This window comes from Schistocerca serialis, chromosome 4 (genome assembly GCF_023864345.2).
Source record: "Schistocerca serialis cubense isolate TAMUIC-IGC-003099 chromosome 4, iqSchSeri2.2, whole genome shotgun sequence".
NCBI classification, from domain to species: domain Eukaryota; kingdom Metazoa; phylum Arthropoda; class Insecta; order Orthoptera; family Acrididae; genus Schistocerca; species Schistocerca serialis.
The window spans coordinates 343,931,445-343,945,518 of record NC_064641.1 but is presented as its reverse complement, the minus strand read 5'-3'; the positions used below and the strand labels follow the sequence as shown (position 1 = coordinate 343,945,518).

The following is a 14,074-nucleotide window of genomic DNA, read 5'->3' as shown; positions in this document are numbered from 1 at the left end:
CCATTTGTAATCTGATTTTTCGTCACTTTCGCTAAACAGAAAAATCTTCCTACCTTTTTTAATATTTCTATTTACGGCTGAAATCATCGATGCAGTAACTGCTTTATGATCGCTGATTCCCTGTTCTGCGTTAACTGTTTCAAATAGTTCGGGTCTGTTTGTCACCAGAAGGTCTAATATGTTATCGCCACGAGTCGGTTCTCTGTTTAACTGCTCAAGGTAGTTTTCAGATAATGCACTTAAAAAAATTTAACTAGAATCTTTGTCCCCGCCACCCGTTATGAACATTTGAGTCTCCCAGTCTATATCCGGCAAATTAAAATCTCCACCCAGAACTATAACATGGTGGGGAAATCTACTCGAAATATTTTCAAAATTATCCTTCAGGTGCTCAGCCACAACAGCTGCTGAGCCAGGGGGCCTATAGAGACATCCAATGACCATGTCTGAGCCTGCTTTAACCGTGACGTTCATCCAAATTATTTCACATTTCAGATCTCCGTCAATTTCCTTCGATACTGTTGCACTTCTTATCACTATAAACACGCCTCCCCCTTCACTGTCCAGCCTGTCTCTGCGGTATACATTCCAATCTGAGCTATGTATAGCGTCGCAACTTACGTGAACTTCAAGAAACTATAGGAGCTGAAGCGGGAATATTCCACTATGTCCTACAACAAACTCTGAATTTTTTCAACCGAAACTGGCCGACTTAAAAAAGTGTCGCACTGTTTGTCGAACACAGCTCATAATGTTTGTTTCCCGGTTTTTCCTGGGCCTGCCTTATATTATTAGCTGTAATGCTAAAACTGCTTCGACAGTTCTCATACTTCTTCTCACATTAAATTGGTTCGTTCTTAATTTGCTTCTGCCTTTCGTTCTTCCATAAAATACACTGCCACTATTTTCACAAATTCCTGCTTTTTTAAAATTTGATTTCTCAGCTTAATCTGGGATATAACTGACATAAGAACAAGGAGAAAACGAGTACGGCAGTTTGACAGCAAAGAGGAAAATCAAAGAGGAGGAGAATTAGAGAGCGACAGGAGGCGAAAACTGAGATGAAAGAAACCAAGGAAAAGAAGACGAGAAAGGAGTAGCAATTTTTCAGCATATTGCATTGGCTGGGCGATTACCAAATAGAAGAAGTGACTGAATGTCTACTTACGTGCATCCTGAATAAATGCCTCGAGGAAGTCGTCCAGAGTTCCTGTGTAGCCATTCCACAAACGATGGTGGTGGTAGTATGATAACGCCGTGTCCTTTGGATCCCGAGCCAAGTAAATTATCTAATGACCAAACCAATGTAAGTTATGAGGTAATGACAACGTAGTTACACATATAGAGTGTATCACAAGTATTAAAATGTGATCTTTAAGCAAAAAAAAAATATTTTTGTATTATTGAGAGACATTAGTTTCGATCTGTGTTTTATATAGGGCGCCAACTACAGTATTCAACACATCGTGCCTGTTTTACAATGTGTTTCCTTTGAAATTTGACTGCACTATGAAATTTTTATGCGCTGTTCTTTCGTTTAAACAGCTCCCACATCAATTGCGAGCTACTAACGTTTATAATTTTCCTCGCCTGCGCGCTCTGCTTCTGGATTCTGGGAAGTCTGGAACTTTCCTGAAGTTGGTTATTCAGTTTACACAGAGGTGCTCTCCTGATATACTGTAGTTAAAGGTGAAAACAATGCAAAAACCCAATTAATGCTATGTACATGGGCATCCAGAGAAATTTATCCAAGAGGATACAACTTTCTAAAATTTCCATTTTTGATAAAAATGTTTCGATGATTTTCGAACGAAATGTTAAAGGAAATTCACAAACTTACTGTTTCTCAAACGTTTAATACTCATAACTGCAGTATTTTTTTAGGTAGACGACTTTGATACTTGAAAGGTCTGAAAACGCTAGCATACACCGCACATTTTTTTAAATCATTTTGCTTTATCTAGACATGCTTTCTTTGCAAGGTGACAGTCAACCGAGCTTGTGTTATATCTCTAATGACCTCGTCGGCGACTGGATGTAAAAAACCCAATTTCCTATCAACAAATTAGGAAGTAAACCTGGGAACTCTTCACAAAGATATTTTTAATCAGATATCAATCATGTTTGGCTGAAACTTAAAATTAAAAGTCTAAAATTAGACAAGAAATCAGAGCGACTGAAAAAAATTCTGCGTAATATCAACGAAAATGCCACTAGTTAGTACCCCTGAAAATGGTCAAACAGCAAATAAACCAAGTAGAAAACAAGGACACTTATTCAAGTTTAATACATTCTACTCGTATAACACTTATTAGTTACAAAACTTAACATCTGATCATGTTAATGGGTTTAATGCAGTTTTCTCATTTCTCCTATTTTTATTGCTGTTAGCAATAATGCAGTTTTAACGAAACGTGTTTTGTAAACTATATCATATGTGATCCCAGGGGCAGCATTCGACGATATGAGTGTGAGATATCGTTGTAAATCACCATCAGATTGAGTCTAGAACTGAAAAAAGATGGTAATATCTCCAAACTTCGGCACGTTATGATGTACCCTTGCAGAATTCATCGCTCTATCGCTATATACCGCGGTGTATTGCACCACACACTGTTTGAAAACGTCGCAACTCTAGCGGAATACGTCTTCACGATGTTAGAATTTCACAATTTTCCTCTCTTTTGGAGCACAGGAATGACTATTTCTTGCTGTACCAGGAGCATCTGCTTCCACAGATGAAGTACAGGCATATCTACGGTATAGCAAGCCCCTTTCCTTCAGTGACTGTTACAATGTAGACTTTGGCCGCGGAAGTCTATGTAATTAATTACGGTCATGCATCTAACCTTTAGAGGTGGACTAAATTACTGACTGAGGCCGAAAAAGGTGTCTGCACTTGTTAAAATGTCAATAGAGCTTTTTGAAAGGTGGGATTTCGTATTTTTATTGCTTCCAAGAATTCTCTTACGATATATTAAAATCAAAACTAAAATAACGTGTGACTCATACAGTACAAATTACTGACCGAGGTCAACACATCGTTCTGCAAAACTATACGATTTAAAGATTAATATTTCGTACAAAAATGTTTACAAAATGTTGAACAGTTCCTTGTCAAATATCGTTGAAAACTGCTTCCAGGAGAGGGAATTTCTGAAGACTTCAGTAAGAGTGAAATGATTGGCTTACCGTACTCAGGACATGTAATGTAATAGTAATAATATAACTTTGATCCCAAGCAACAAATATATTATTCAGTTCGATAAAAATAGCATAAGGAACAATAAAATCCTTAGTTTGAAGGAAGATCGTTTTGAGGTTAGTGCTAGGGTAGCAATTTTAACACTGCTGCCGTTTCACTAGAGGTGAACTTGGAGTCGTTCACAGTCATTATTGGTTTTCAAAATGCTGTCAATATGATTTCATTCAGTGTGGAGACAGGAAATACACTGGAAGAAAATGAGTGATCTGCATAATGTGGAAGGTACAATACACACTATTAAATAATAATGGAAGTATTTGCACAGCTGAAGTTGAGAAAGGAGTCCAATACGGATGCCTCAACCCACTTGTTTAAAATATGTTACTGAAAAAGGGATAAGCATCTCAATGAAGAAGCAGATTAAATTAAAATAAATAGAGAAATCTGGTGATTCTAAGTTGGTGACAGACTGGGGAGTAAGTCTACAGTAACTAGAAGTAAGGTAATGTTTGACATGGACGTTCATTAGAGCTGGCTGGATACAGTGAGAAACAAATCAGGAGACTGTAAAAGAAATAAATGAATAATGAAAACATCTAAAAGAAACGGAAATGAGAAAGATAAGATTTCTGGGGTGTGTACTGAAGAATAAAAGATTAATGAAAAACATTTTGAAAGTAAAGATACTGGGTAAAAAAGACTGATCGAGGAAAATTCTTTTAGCGGGATCTAAAGAGGACACAAGATACCAAAACAAGCCAGGAAAGGCAGTTGAAATAGAAGAGTGAATGACGTAAATGGAACGACATGGGCTAGCTCTTAGGACTAATAGTGGGCACTGGTAATCGAGAAAATAAGTATTTTTCTGTTGTGTTCATACATCTTAAAGTGTAGACGACTGCAGTACCATTTATTGGCGAATGTAGAAGGGATTTCATTTTTTCCCGAGGGCATGCAGCTTTACTGTGAAAGCTGCATCAAACCAGTCTCAGGACTGAAGACCACAACAACAACAGAAGGGATTTCATATGGTTTGGAAAATGAACTTATCCATTTAGGAGAAGAGCAGCGATAATACTGGGCTTAATGCCTGGGATTCCTCATGAGGAATTCATTAATTTCCTTAACATATGATAGACACAAGTGATAAATAAATATTCTGATGAATGCGAATCGCACCTCCCCTTGCATAAAACTGTCTATGTACTATGACGTCACCATTGTAATAAGAGTCTGTGAGGGATCCACGGTCTGTTACTCAAAGATAAGCATGTTTTATTTGCACAGTCTGAGGATGGGCCAAGAATCGATAGTCAAGCACGAGAGACCCAAGGAAGTGATATTGTTGTCAGATGCAGTTCAGTCAATAACTTTGCTTTTTGTAATGATCTAGCAGGAGGAGACATTCCGTGCCGGCCGGATCTGTGTCCCGACAACCGTCGGTTTACACCCATTAAATCGAATTATACCGAATGATGACAAAATTTTTTTACCAAAAGGTTATTATAGATACAGAGTGTCTATATTACGTGTTCGTGTCTGCTGCGCCGCCCAGTGGATTGTAGTGAGGATACCCTGTGCAGACCGTTACAGCAGCGTGTGACAATATTTCAATACATTCGACCTGTGCTAAGATGAAACGTGAAATGAAGTGTTTGACAGTGAAAGCGACCGTCTCCATGTAGGATTAGTGACAACGTGTAACTCCACTTTCTGCATACATTTCGTGACTTCGATTAATACGAAACCTCTTTTCTTTGAGTGTAGGACTATCTAGCTGGTATACTCGTAATTCGGAAGAGACAACTGCCATAGCAGTAAACACCGAGTAGCGCTTTTCCATTAGCTCTCGGTTATTTAACATAATTAGGCTGCTACATTAGTCGACCGCTAACAGTACCATAAATGTAGTCGGGGGTCTTTCATATTGGGTACTGTTCCTAGGTCTTGTTCTTAGGATCGAACAGGAATGATTGTTAAACTATGGGGTGTGTAAGTCAACACAATTCCAGAAGTCAAAAATGTCAGAAAGAAGCAGTATCGCTTGGAATGTGCAGTTCAATAAGATATTTTCATCGTGAATAAACTTGATTTCACAGTATCAAACACTAGAAATGATTGTCATCAACAATGCCTGCAAGGGTGAGTTAAAATTCTCGTATATAACTGTGGAGTTCAGATGCTAAACAAAGACACTTGTGGGCATTATAGGAATGAAAAAGGTCAAATATGCGTCACAATCTTATCAGAGAAGTGTTTTCTAAAGATTTGACGCCCGAAGTTGCATTTTCCATGGTTTTCTATGGCTAAAATCTGTTGATTTTATGTGGACCCATAAACTGTAATGTTTATGCTAGTTCCGACAATGACGAAATCGTTGAATGACGCCACGCATGCGTGCAGAGAAGCTGAGTCAAAAAGTAGGGAGTGGCGAGATGATTCTGCATGCTGCTGGACCTAATTGTTCATGCTGCTGGAAGCGAGGAAGGAAGATATTTCAGATACTGCATGACGTGATGGACGGTGCAACATACAGCAGCCTTAAGAAGGAATCAATGGATCGCAGAAAATGGAGAGGCAAAGGACCTGCAAATACAGCAGAAAACTGATGATGATTCATGCCTGTAGTTGATATCTGTTACTGTCTACAAATACTCCGCTTTTACTGTATAATTAACCACTTTGGTTTTTTGTATCTACGAGCATATTCTGTTCAGGAACAACTTTCGTGCAATTGGAATAAACGAGTAATCAAGACTAACCGTATGGTTGTATCCCAAATTGTTATTCTGTTGGATCATACTAGTAATACTTTTTCCTTTTGATAACTTGTATGCACTTATTGATTTGTTTAATTGTATAGCTGTTTTGTCATTGCTAAATTGAGCTGCCTACTGTTTCTGAAAGCGAATACCTTTTGGTCACATGAGAAATATTCAAGTCTAAGTGCCTTGACTCACTTTTAGTGATTAGATAGTTACGAATTGATACTGACTGATAATTAACATCTCATTATTGTTACCTATCCCCAGTGAAGTTACAGTTGTTTGGAATAGTCCAGGATTAATTTCGTGAGCTAGTTAAGTTGCATTTGAATAGTTGTTTGGGAATAAAGAATAGTAGCTACTCAAGCTGCAATTGGGTGGCTCATCTGAAGTCTATTTGGAATTCATTTTAAGTTTTATTTTGGGATCAAGTGTCCCAATAAACGTTTCCAGGCGTTAGCAATAGCCTATTAGAGTGGAAGCTATGAGCTTTACATAGTGCAGTAGTAGAAGCAGCAATAGTAATCGCAGCAGTGGATTCGTTAGGTGTGGGAGAATGTTCTCGTGTAGTAGCTGCCAGGAGCCTATGCAGTACCACTGTATGTTTACACATAGTAATCGTCGCCAAGTTCCTACTCCACAGCCTTCATGCATTAGTCTTCGCATCACGGTTTCCTAAGATTGCAGCATCTCAGTGCTATTGGGTATCAGCGCTGCAGCGTTCCCATGCCGTGGTGTTTGCATGACAGCCTTAGAGTTTAAACACATTTCTATTGCAGTGTCCACGACGCACCATCTTCATGTTGCAGTATCTGTACTGCTTCATCTCTGAAACACTGCATCTACACACAATCTCCCGTCTGCACTGCAGAATCAGTGTGACGCAAGTCATCTGCCCGCAGTTTCCGTGGCACAACCGCTATACATTCGCCACGCTGCAGTATCTGTGCTGCAGTATATCAGTGCTGTTGCATGTACATGACATCACTTGGCCATGCCACACTATCTCCCCGACACTGTACAGCGCCGCAATCTTAGGCCTGCAACATTCCAACACCGGAGACTCTGCAGTGCAGTTTGTCACGCCACATTCTCTATGCTGCAACGTCTCAATGACACCATGTCTACACACCGCCAAAAGTCTGCACAGCAGTATTTCCAAGCCACAACATTTCCACATTGCTGTGTCTACATGCCAACGTAAGCCCACAACGGAGTAATTCTGCACCGCCACGACTCTGTGCCACAGGGACTTAGTATAGCTACAGCTCCACATTGCAACAATTCCATGCTGCCTCAACTTCACACTGCAGTAATTCAGTACCACCGCAACTCCATGTCACAGTGTCTGTTTGGTACCACAGCTCCGTGACACAACATCTCTGCACTGTACCATCTCCGCACTGCATATGGTGATCCCAGGTGCCACCTTCAGCAGTGCATCGCACCAGAGCAGAGGAACAGAGGCAATGTATGACAAATTTAAGTTATGTACATCTGCAGATGTATTGTATTTGTCTTTCCGATCGTCAGTCATGGCCGAAAAATCAAAGAGTCACCAAGTAATTGTGAACTTAGGGAGCAAGAGGTGTTACAAGCAGTGCAAGGATTAGAAGGGAAACAGATACGTTGTATTAATCTGCGTTAGGCAACCGACTAACGGCTATCGTGAGTAGATTCAAGCTTTGGAAATATCGAATCGAAGCTTGGCAGTGATATTGGAGAACTAAAACCAGATCTTGGGTGAAAAATAAATGAAGTAATTGAAAAGTGTTATCAATTGTAAACCAAAATTTACAGAAATTGAAAATAAAACTGAAAATAATGCCAAATAAGTGGAAGGGCTTAATGATAGGGTTGATGAGGAAGAGAATGGTTTATCACCCAAGGTGGAGGCTGTGGAAGTTGATATTGTGGGACAGTTTGAGGCGCATGAATGGAAATGTAACTTGTATGAAAGACAAGAAAACACAAAATTTATGTATGTAAGAGTATTATTTTTAATGTAATGAACGGATAAGAAACAATAAGAAGGAATTGGAAAGGGGAAATATTTGTTTCGAAAGAGAATATCGATATGGTAACAATAGGGCGTAGTAATTTCACGTTAGGATGTCCTATGGGCAAGGGCTGAATACCAAGTTTTCAGTGGGGAAAACAGATGTCATGCAGTAAATTTCTTGGCTGCATGTAAGGACAATTTGTGGCTGTTTTAAAAAGGAAGATGGAAGGGGACGTTGAGACACTGGCTAATCAGAACGCTGAACAGTTTGTGCATTACAAAACCTTTAAAACAACGTTCTTGAGTACGTTTTGGGAGCACTCAAAGCAAATGACATTGCAAAACGATTTTTAGAATGGGCCGGGTTATAAGACTCAGAAGGAAAAAATGAAGGCGTTTTGTGTAGTTTCTTGAATTAATTAATTCGTTTGAATATAACACTGACTGTGCTTGCACAACTGTCATCTTTGAAGAAGAGACTGCCAGAAACTTTGCAATGGAGATTTATCCATGTTGCTACTGACACTGTGGAAGAATTTTTCAATTTCACTGAAAACATTGGTAGGATGATGTTACAGACTGCAATTTGTTTGAGCACAGAGAAGGTGTTGCAAATCAGAACATGGAAAATTACAATAACATGAATTATTATAATGGGAAGAATGATAATAGGCGGATAGATGAGAGAGATGTGATAAGCGTGATTCAAACTGGAGAAATAGGCAACAGGGAGAAGGCAGAAATTTTACAGGTGGGGGGAAGGAAAAGTTTTGGACCAAGAAGAGAGGATGGAATGGCAGGGGTCAGGCCATGGAAGTCCGTGAGGTGCGAACTCTCTGCACATATAGTCGGCAAACTAACAGGTGTTTCACTGAAGGTGATCAGTCGGGCTAATATCTATGGTATGAATAAGATCAGACAGGATTGCAACAGTATAACAGATTATCACCACACAATGAGCACAAAAGCGATGGATGTTTGACACACGGATGCTGTGAACAAATATGTTGGGGATATAATAAGTACAGTAGATGGAATAGAAGGAATTACTGTAGCAAATATTGTGGCACAGGGATCTAATGAGAGAGATAAGTGGCTGGGGGATGTGTTGGCACAAATTCTCAAGCAAATTTAATGCTATTTATTAATGGGTGCAACAGTCTAGTGTGCATGCAGACTAAATAATAAGCAATGAACTCAGTGCTCAGAATTTTAAAAAAAATCAAATTATTAACAAGGGTAAGGAATTGAGTGCGCATGGAGAATAAACCATGACTAAAGAACTCACCACTGAGAGAAACGAAGTATGGCTTATGACCTAATAAAAATAAAGCACTTTTAGTTAACGCACCCCGACAGAAACCATCAACATTGCAATAGTGGAGTAACAGTGAATATGCAATTGTGACAACACATTAGTACCAGATGTGATATCCGGAATGTCAATAAATCAGACCCTCTTAGGTCATGCAGACTACACGCACAGGGGTGTCAGTTCTTTACACAAAAGTGAAAAGTGAAAGTATACGAGACACTCAGTCTAACCCGAAAGCAGATCCAAAAATACCCATCCAATGCCAACACCATAGTTAACACTAAACAACCAAAAGAAGAGAGACAAAATTCACAGTGGAGTCAATGATCCGCAATGGACAGAATGTAAGAACGATAAAGCATTGACAAACAAAAGCAATGACAATTTAATTTTCAGAAGACACACTTCCTTCAGCTAGTACTCTTTCAGGCTCGACATTGGCCTTCATGTGCTTCAGCACATAACCAATAAGCAACTCTAATAGGCCAGCTGTGCCTCACTTTTATGCACTACACGGAGCACTTACCACAACAAACCCACATTCCTCTAACAACTGTGTCCAAAAACAGACTACAACAAACAGATCATCACCTCTGGCTGCACTGCATTCCTTGGATATGCAAAGCCCATCACTGTACGCTCCTCTGTCTGAAACGATGTCCTGTATTGACAGCAAACCAACTGCCAGCCTTCGACGTCTGTCCATTATGATGCCTCGCTGCTCTGCCATATATTTCCTGTTTCGTCTCTCCAGGAAGTGGTCCTCACCCTCCAAGTGGCTAGTAAGGTTCCATTTGCTGGCCAGTACCCATTTGCCTGTGCCCTACCACAACTGCCTGTTGCCAAGTGATGCTGGCACTCCAAGCACTGTATGCACTCTGTTTATGGTATCTCATATGATTTGAACACACACTAGCAGTACTGGGAAAGATGAATGTGCAGCAATTCATAGCAGAATGTAATAAAACTAAGTTTAATAATGATCAAATTAATTTTTATACTTGGGAAATTTTTGACAGAAAATGGCTTTGTGAGCCAGAAAATTTTGAAAACAATGTGGGTTTAGCTTCAGTTAAGATTACTGAAGTGTCTGAGTCTGTCGCCCTAGTTTCATCTAATATGAAAACAGATGCTGATATGGACTTAAGGGGCAAGGAAGTTAAAATAAGTGGAAGTGATTGTGAGTAGGTAAAATGTGTTACTGCACTGATAGTGATGTCGAGAATTCTACAAAAAGGGTACGTAAGTCTGGTCAAAGTGGATCATGTGCTAATTTTAATAACGCATGCAGCACTGATACAATAAATAATAAAATCATTGTTGATGGTTTACTTAGGCTTATGAGTATACATTAACTATACCCATAGCGATGACGAATTTATGAGAGAAGTAAGGATGGGTTGTAGTGATGAGAGTCTTTTTGTTGAGGATTTCATTGGCGAAGTAAGTTTCTTTTTTGTATGATGAACATATGACTCAGTGAACTAGCCAACAAAAAATTAAGATTCATGCAAGAAAATGACGAAGATTATCAGCTAGATCAGCACAATTCCCCAATGAAGCTGTCTATGAATTAGTAATCAAGTAAGTGGCTGGCTTTGATCTGATGCAACTTCACTGTTTAATGTTTTGACTGGATTATTACTGTGGTTTAACACCTGTCTATTTCATGACTGCTCAACTAAATAATGCCTTAGCTCACACCATGTCCATTTAATTTGTCATTGTCTAATTAAACTAAGATTAGACTGTGATTTTGCTCATACATGTTTATCTTAGCAACATAAAGACAACTAATCTTTATATGTTTACAAAGTATGCTGCACACCCATTTATGTTATGAAAGATGGTGTGGCCACTCGACAGTTGAGATTTATAATAACGTACTTGTGACGGAGGAAGAAAGTAGAGAAGAGATGAAATGGATTGATTTTAGGAAATACAGTTAAAAATGTAACTACTTAAAACGTTCAGCAAATTATTAATACTGAAGTGGTAAAATGGATGAATATTGCTTTAATGGACTTGGGATGTTGTGTGTGTGCAGTATCTGAGCCAGTATGGCAACAAATTAGGTGCAAGGAGTGGATGGAACTACCTGTAACACATACAGCAGCAAATTATGTGCAAGGATTTGGTGGAACTGCCTGTAACACATAAGAAAATTAAAACAGCAACTGGAGCATGTAGTAAACCATTTGACGAAGGGATTTAATAAGACTTTATAATTGAGGGTCATTATTTTAATATATGGTGCTTTGTAATTCCAAGTTTGGATATGAACATTATATTGGGGATGAAAAATGTGACTGTAATATTGTAGTAAGAAATAAGAAAATGGAATCTCATGCTAGGGATGGATTGTAGAAAAAGAATTAAATTAAAAAGATATTGAAAAATGGTCAAACAAAGAGTCACCTGTGAAGGAAAATTGCGGACAGTGGACGTTTATGCGTAATAGGTAAGATGTATAATCAATAGATGAAATGGATCGTTTATCTGAGGAACAGAAATCATAGCTCACTGAGTTACTGGGTAGATAATTTTCCGGTAAGCCAAAGGAAGTTCTCTGAGGTCAAGCCATTTCCTTTTGCTATTGCAGATAAAGAAAGCGTAATGGCCAGAATGAAAAAAATGCCAGATTGGTAGGTAATAGATTTAGGTAGGAGTAATTACTGTAATTCCACTGCAAAGGTTAAAAAAGATGGATCAGTGAAGAATGCATAGATACAAGGAACAGTTAGAATCATCATCATTTACTCAGGCCTTTGTCCCACTTCAACATGGGGTCGACCCTATTACGATGGGTTTGGCAATGTTACTGTCAGAGGGTGACCAGATGCCCCTCCTGTCACCACCATGTACCACCCAGGACAGAAGTAATGTACCCCAGCTGCCTGTGTCTAATGTAAGCCATGAAATAGCGCAAATGTCTTCAAATGTTTGTGATTCGTGTAACTTAGGCGGGGCATGGGGCCAGCTCGGTATTCACCTATCGAGATGTGGAAAATCTACTGAAAACCACATCCAGGCTGGCTGGCACACCAGCCCGTGTCGTTAATCCACTGGGTGGATCCGATCCGGGGCCAGCGCCCCTACTCGAATCTGGGAAGCAGACTTAGTCCTCTCAGCTAACCAAGTGGGTTAAGGAATTGTTAGAATGATCAATCTGAAAACATGTGGTGGATCCGATCCGGAGCCAGCGCCCCTACTCGAGTCTGGTAAGCAGCACTTAGCCCTCTCGGCTAACCAAGTGAGTTAAAGAATTGTTAGAATGATCAGTCTGAAAACATGGATGAATTGTTGGAAAATTTTAATGATGTTAAGCTCATATCTAGTATAGATATGATTCATGGACTTGGCAGATGCCTTTACTTGAGGCAAGGAAAATGTATTCAGTTTTCCATTTGAAACGAGAATACATATGCAGAGTAGTAGGTTTTTGTTTATTAATCACTCTGGTTCTCACTATCAGTGCACTAAATCATTGTATTGGATCTGAATTATTGAAGAGATTATTTGTATATGTAGCTAATATACTTATTACCAGTTGCACCTGGCATGAACAGTGCCAGTCGCAAGAGCAAGTGTTCACAGCAATTTATAAGAGGGAGTGACTCTCAAGCTCAACGAATGTGAGATTTTACAGGTGGGGCACTAACTAACTTCTGAAGGTATTGTACATAACAGATAGGAGATGGAGTCTATTCCTGGATGAAAAATGCCTAAGAATAGGAATCAATAAAATGCATTCGTTGGATTATGCCCTTTTTATAGAAAATTCATTAGTGATTACAGTATGAATTCACACAACCTGTGTAAGTTGTTGAAAAAGTGTTCCACATAGGACTGGACATCTGTATTCAACATAAAGCTTGAAGGCATTAAAAGTCGTTTACTTAGCAGTAAAATATTATACTATCAAGACATGTCACTAACTTGTTTCATTGCCTCAGACAGCTTAGATTATGTTTCAAGGAGGAGATAATAAATTGGGGAACTGAGCACAGAACTATTGCATTTGCTAGCTGGATACTGACCAAACACGAATGTATGTATGATATATTGGAAAAGGATTTGTTAGCAGTAACCTTGTTTTCCAAAAGTTTGGATCTGATGTGAAGGTAAGAGAGATAATTAATTCCACTGCTCACTAAGCCTTAAGATATTTACAAGATGCTAGGTTAATCAGATGTGATATGGTTCTTCAGGAATTTAAGTATAATACTACATAAGCCGAGGGAGGGGAAAATGATGTAGTAGATGACTTTTCACGTTTGCCTTCAGTTGAAGCTGAATATGAGGAAGAAATTGAAGGTAAAAGGTTTCAGATAACGTATAAAAGAAGTGCAATGGTAGAGCAGGAAAGTAATCTATAAAGATATGAAGAGATTGTAGAAAGGGGATCAGTTATTACTATTTATTAAAGTCAACTTTGGATTAATGTGAATGAAAAACGTAAAAACTGTTACAAGAGTAGGTTAAATCTTTGAACTGGGAGGAATGGAAATTAGTTTTCCTAGATGAACACATAGTGACCTTAATCGATTTTATTCATTACAGACAGTATTGGGCACATAAATGTCTGTAAATAATGTAGGGGTACATTATTTTCAACAAATTGGCAGGGAGTGTAAGGAAGCAGCTGGCAGCTTCCCATACATGCCAGAAAGTCAAGTATAGTGAAGTAGCAATACAAGGCAAAATGTTAACTATTGTTCAAAAGCAAAACAGGTGAGCTACTGGCAGTTGATTTATTTGGACCTTTACCAGGAGGTCGTAGGGGC

The 14,074-nt window shown here is 38.9% G+C and overlaps 1 protein-coding gene across 3 annotated transcripts in view; it reads right to left on the bottom strand.

Moving 5' to 3' along the window:
- The window catches only part of LOC126474143 (luciferin sulfotransferase-like), a 757,275-nt gene that overhangs the window by 126,189 nt on the left and 617,012 nt on the right, over positions 1–14,074 (bottom strand). For all 3 annotated transcript variants that reach the window (XM_050101593.1, XM_050101591.1, XM_050101592.1), the window contains one exon: positions 1,169–1,289. In XM_050101593.1, coding sequence (XP_049957550.1) covers positions 1,169–1,289 — 121 coding nt within the window. The remainder of the gene's footprint in view (positions 1–1,168; positions 1,290–14,074) is intronic.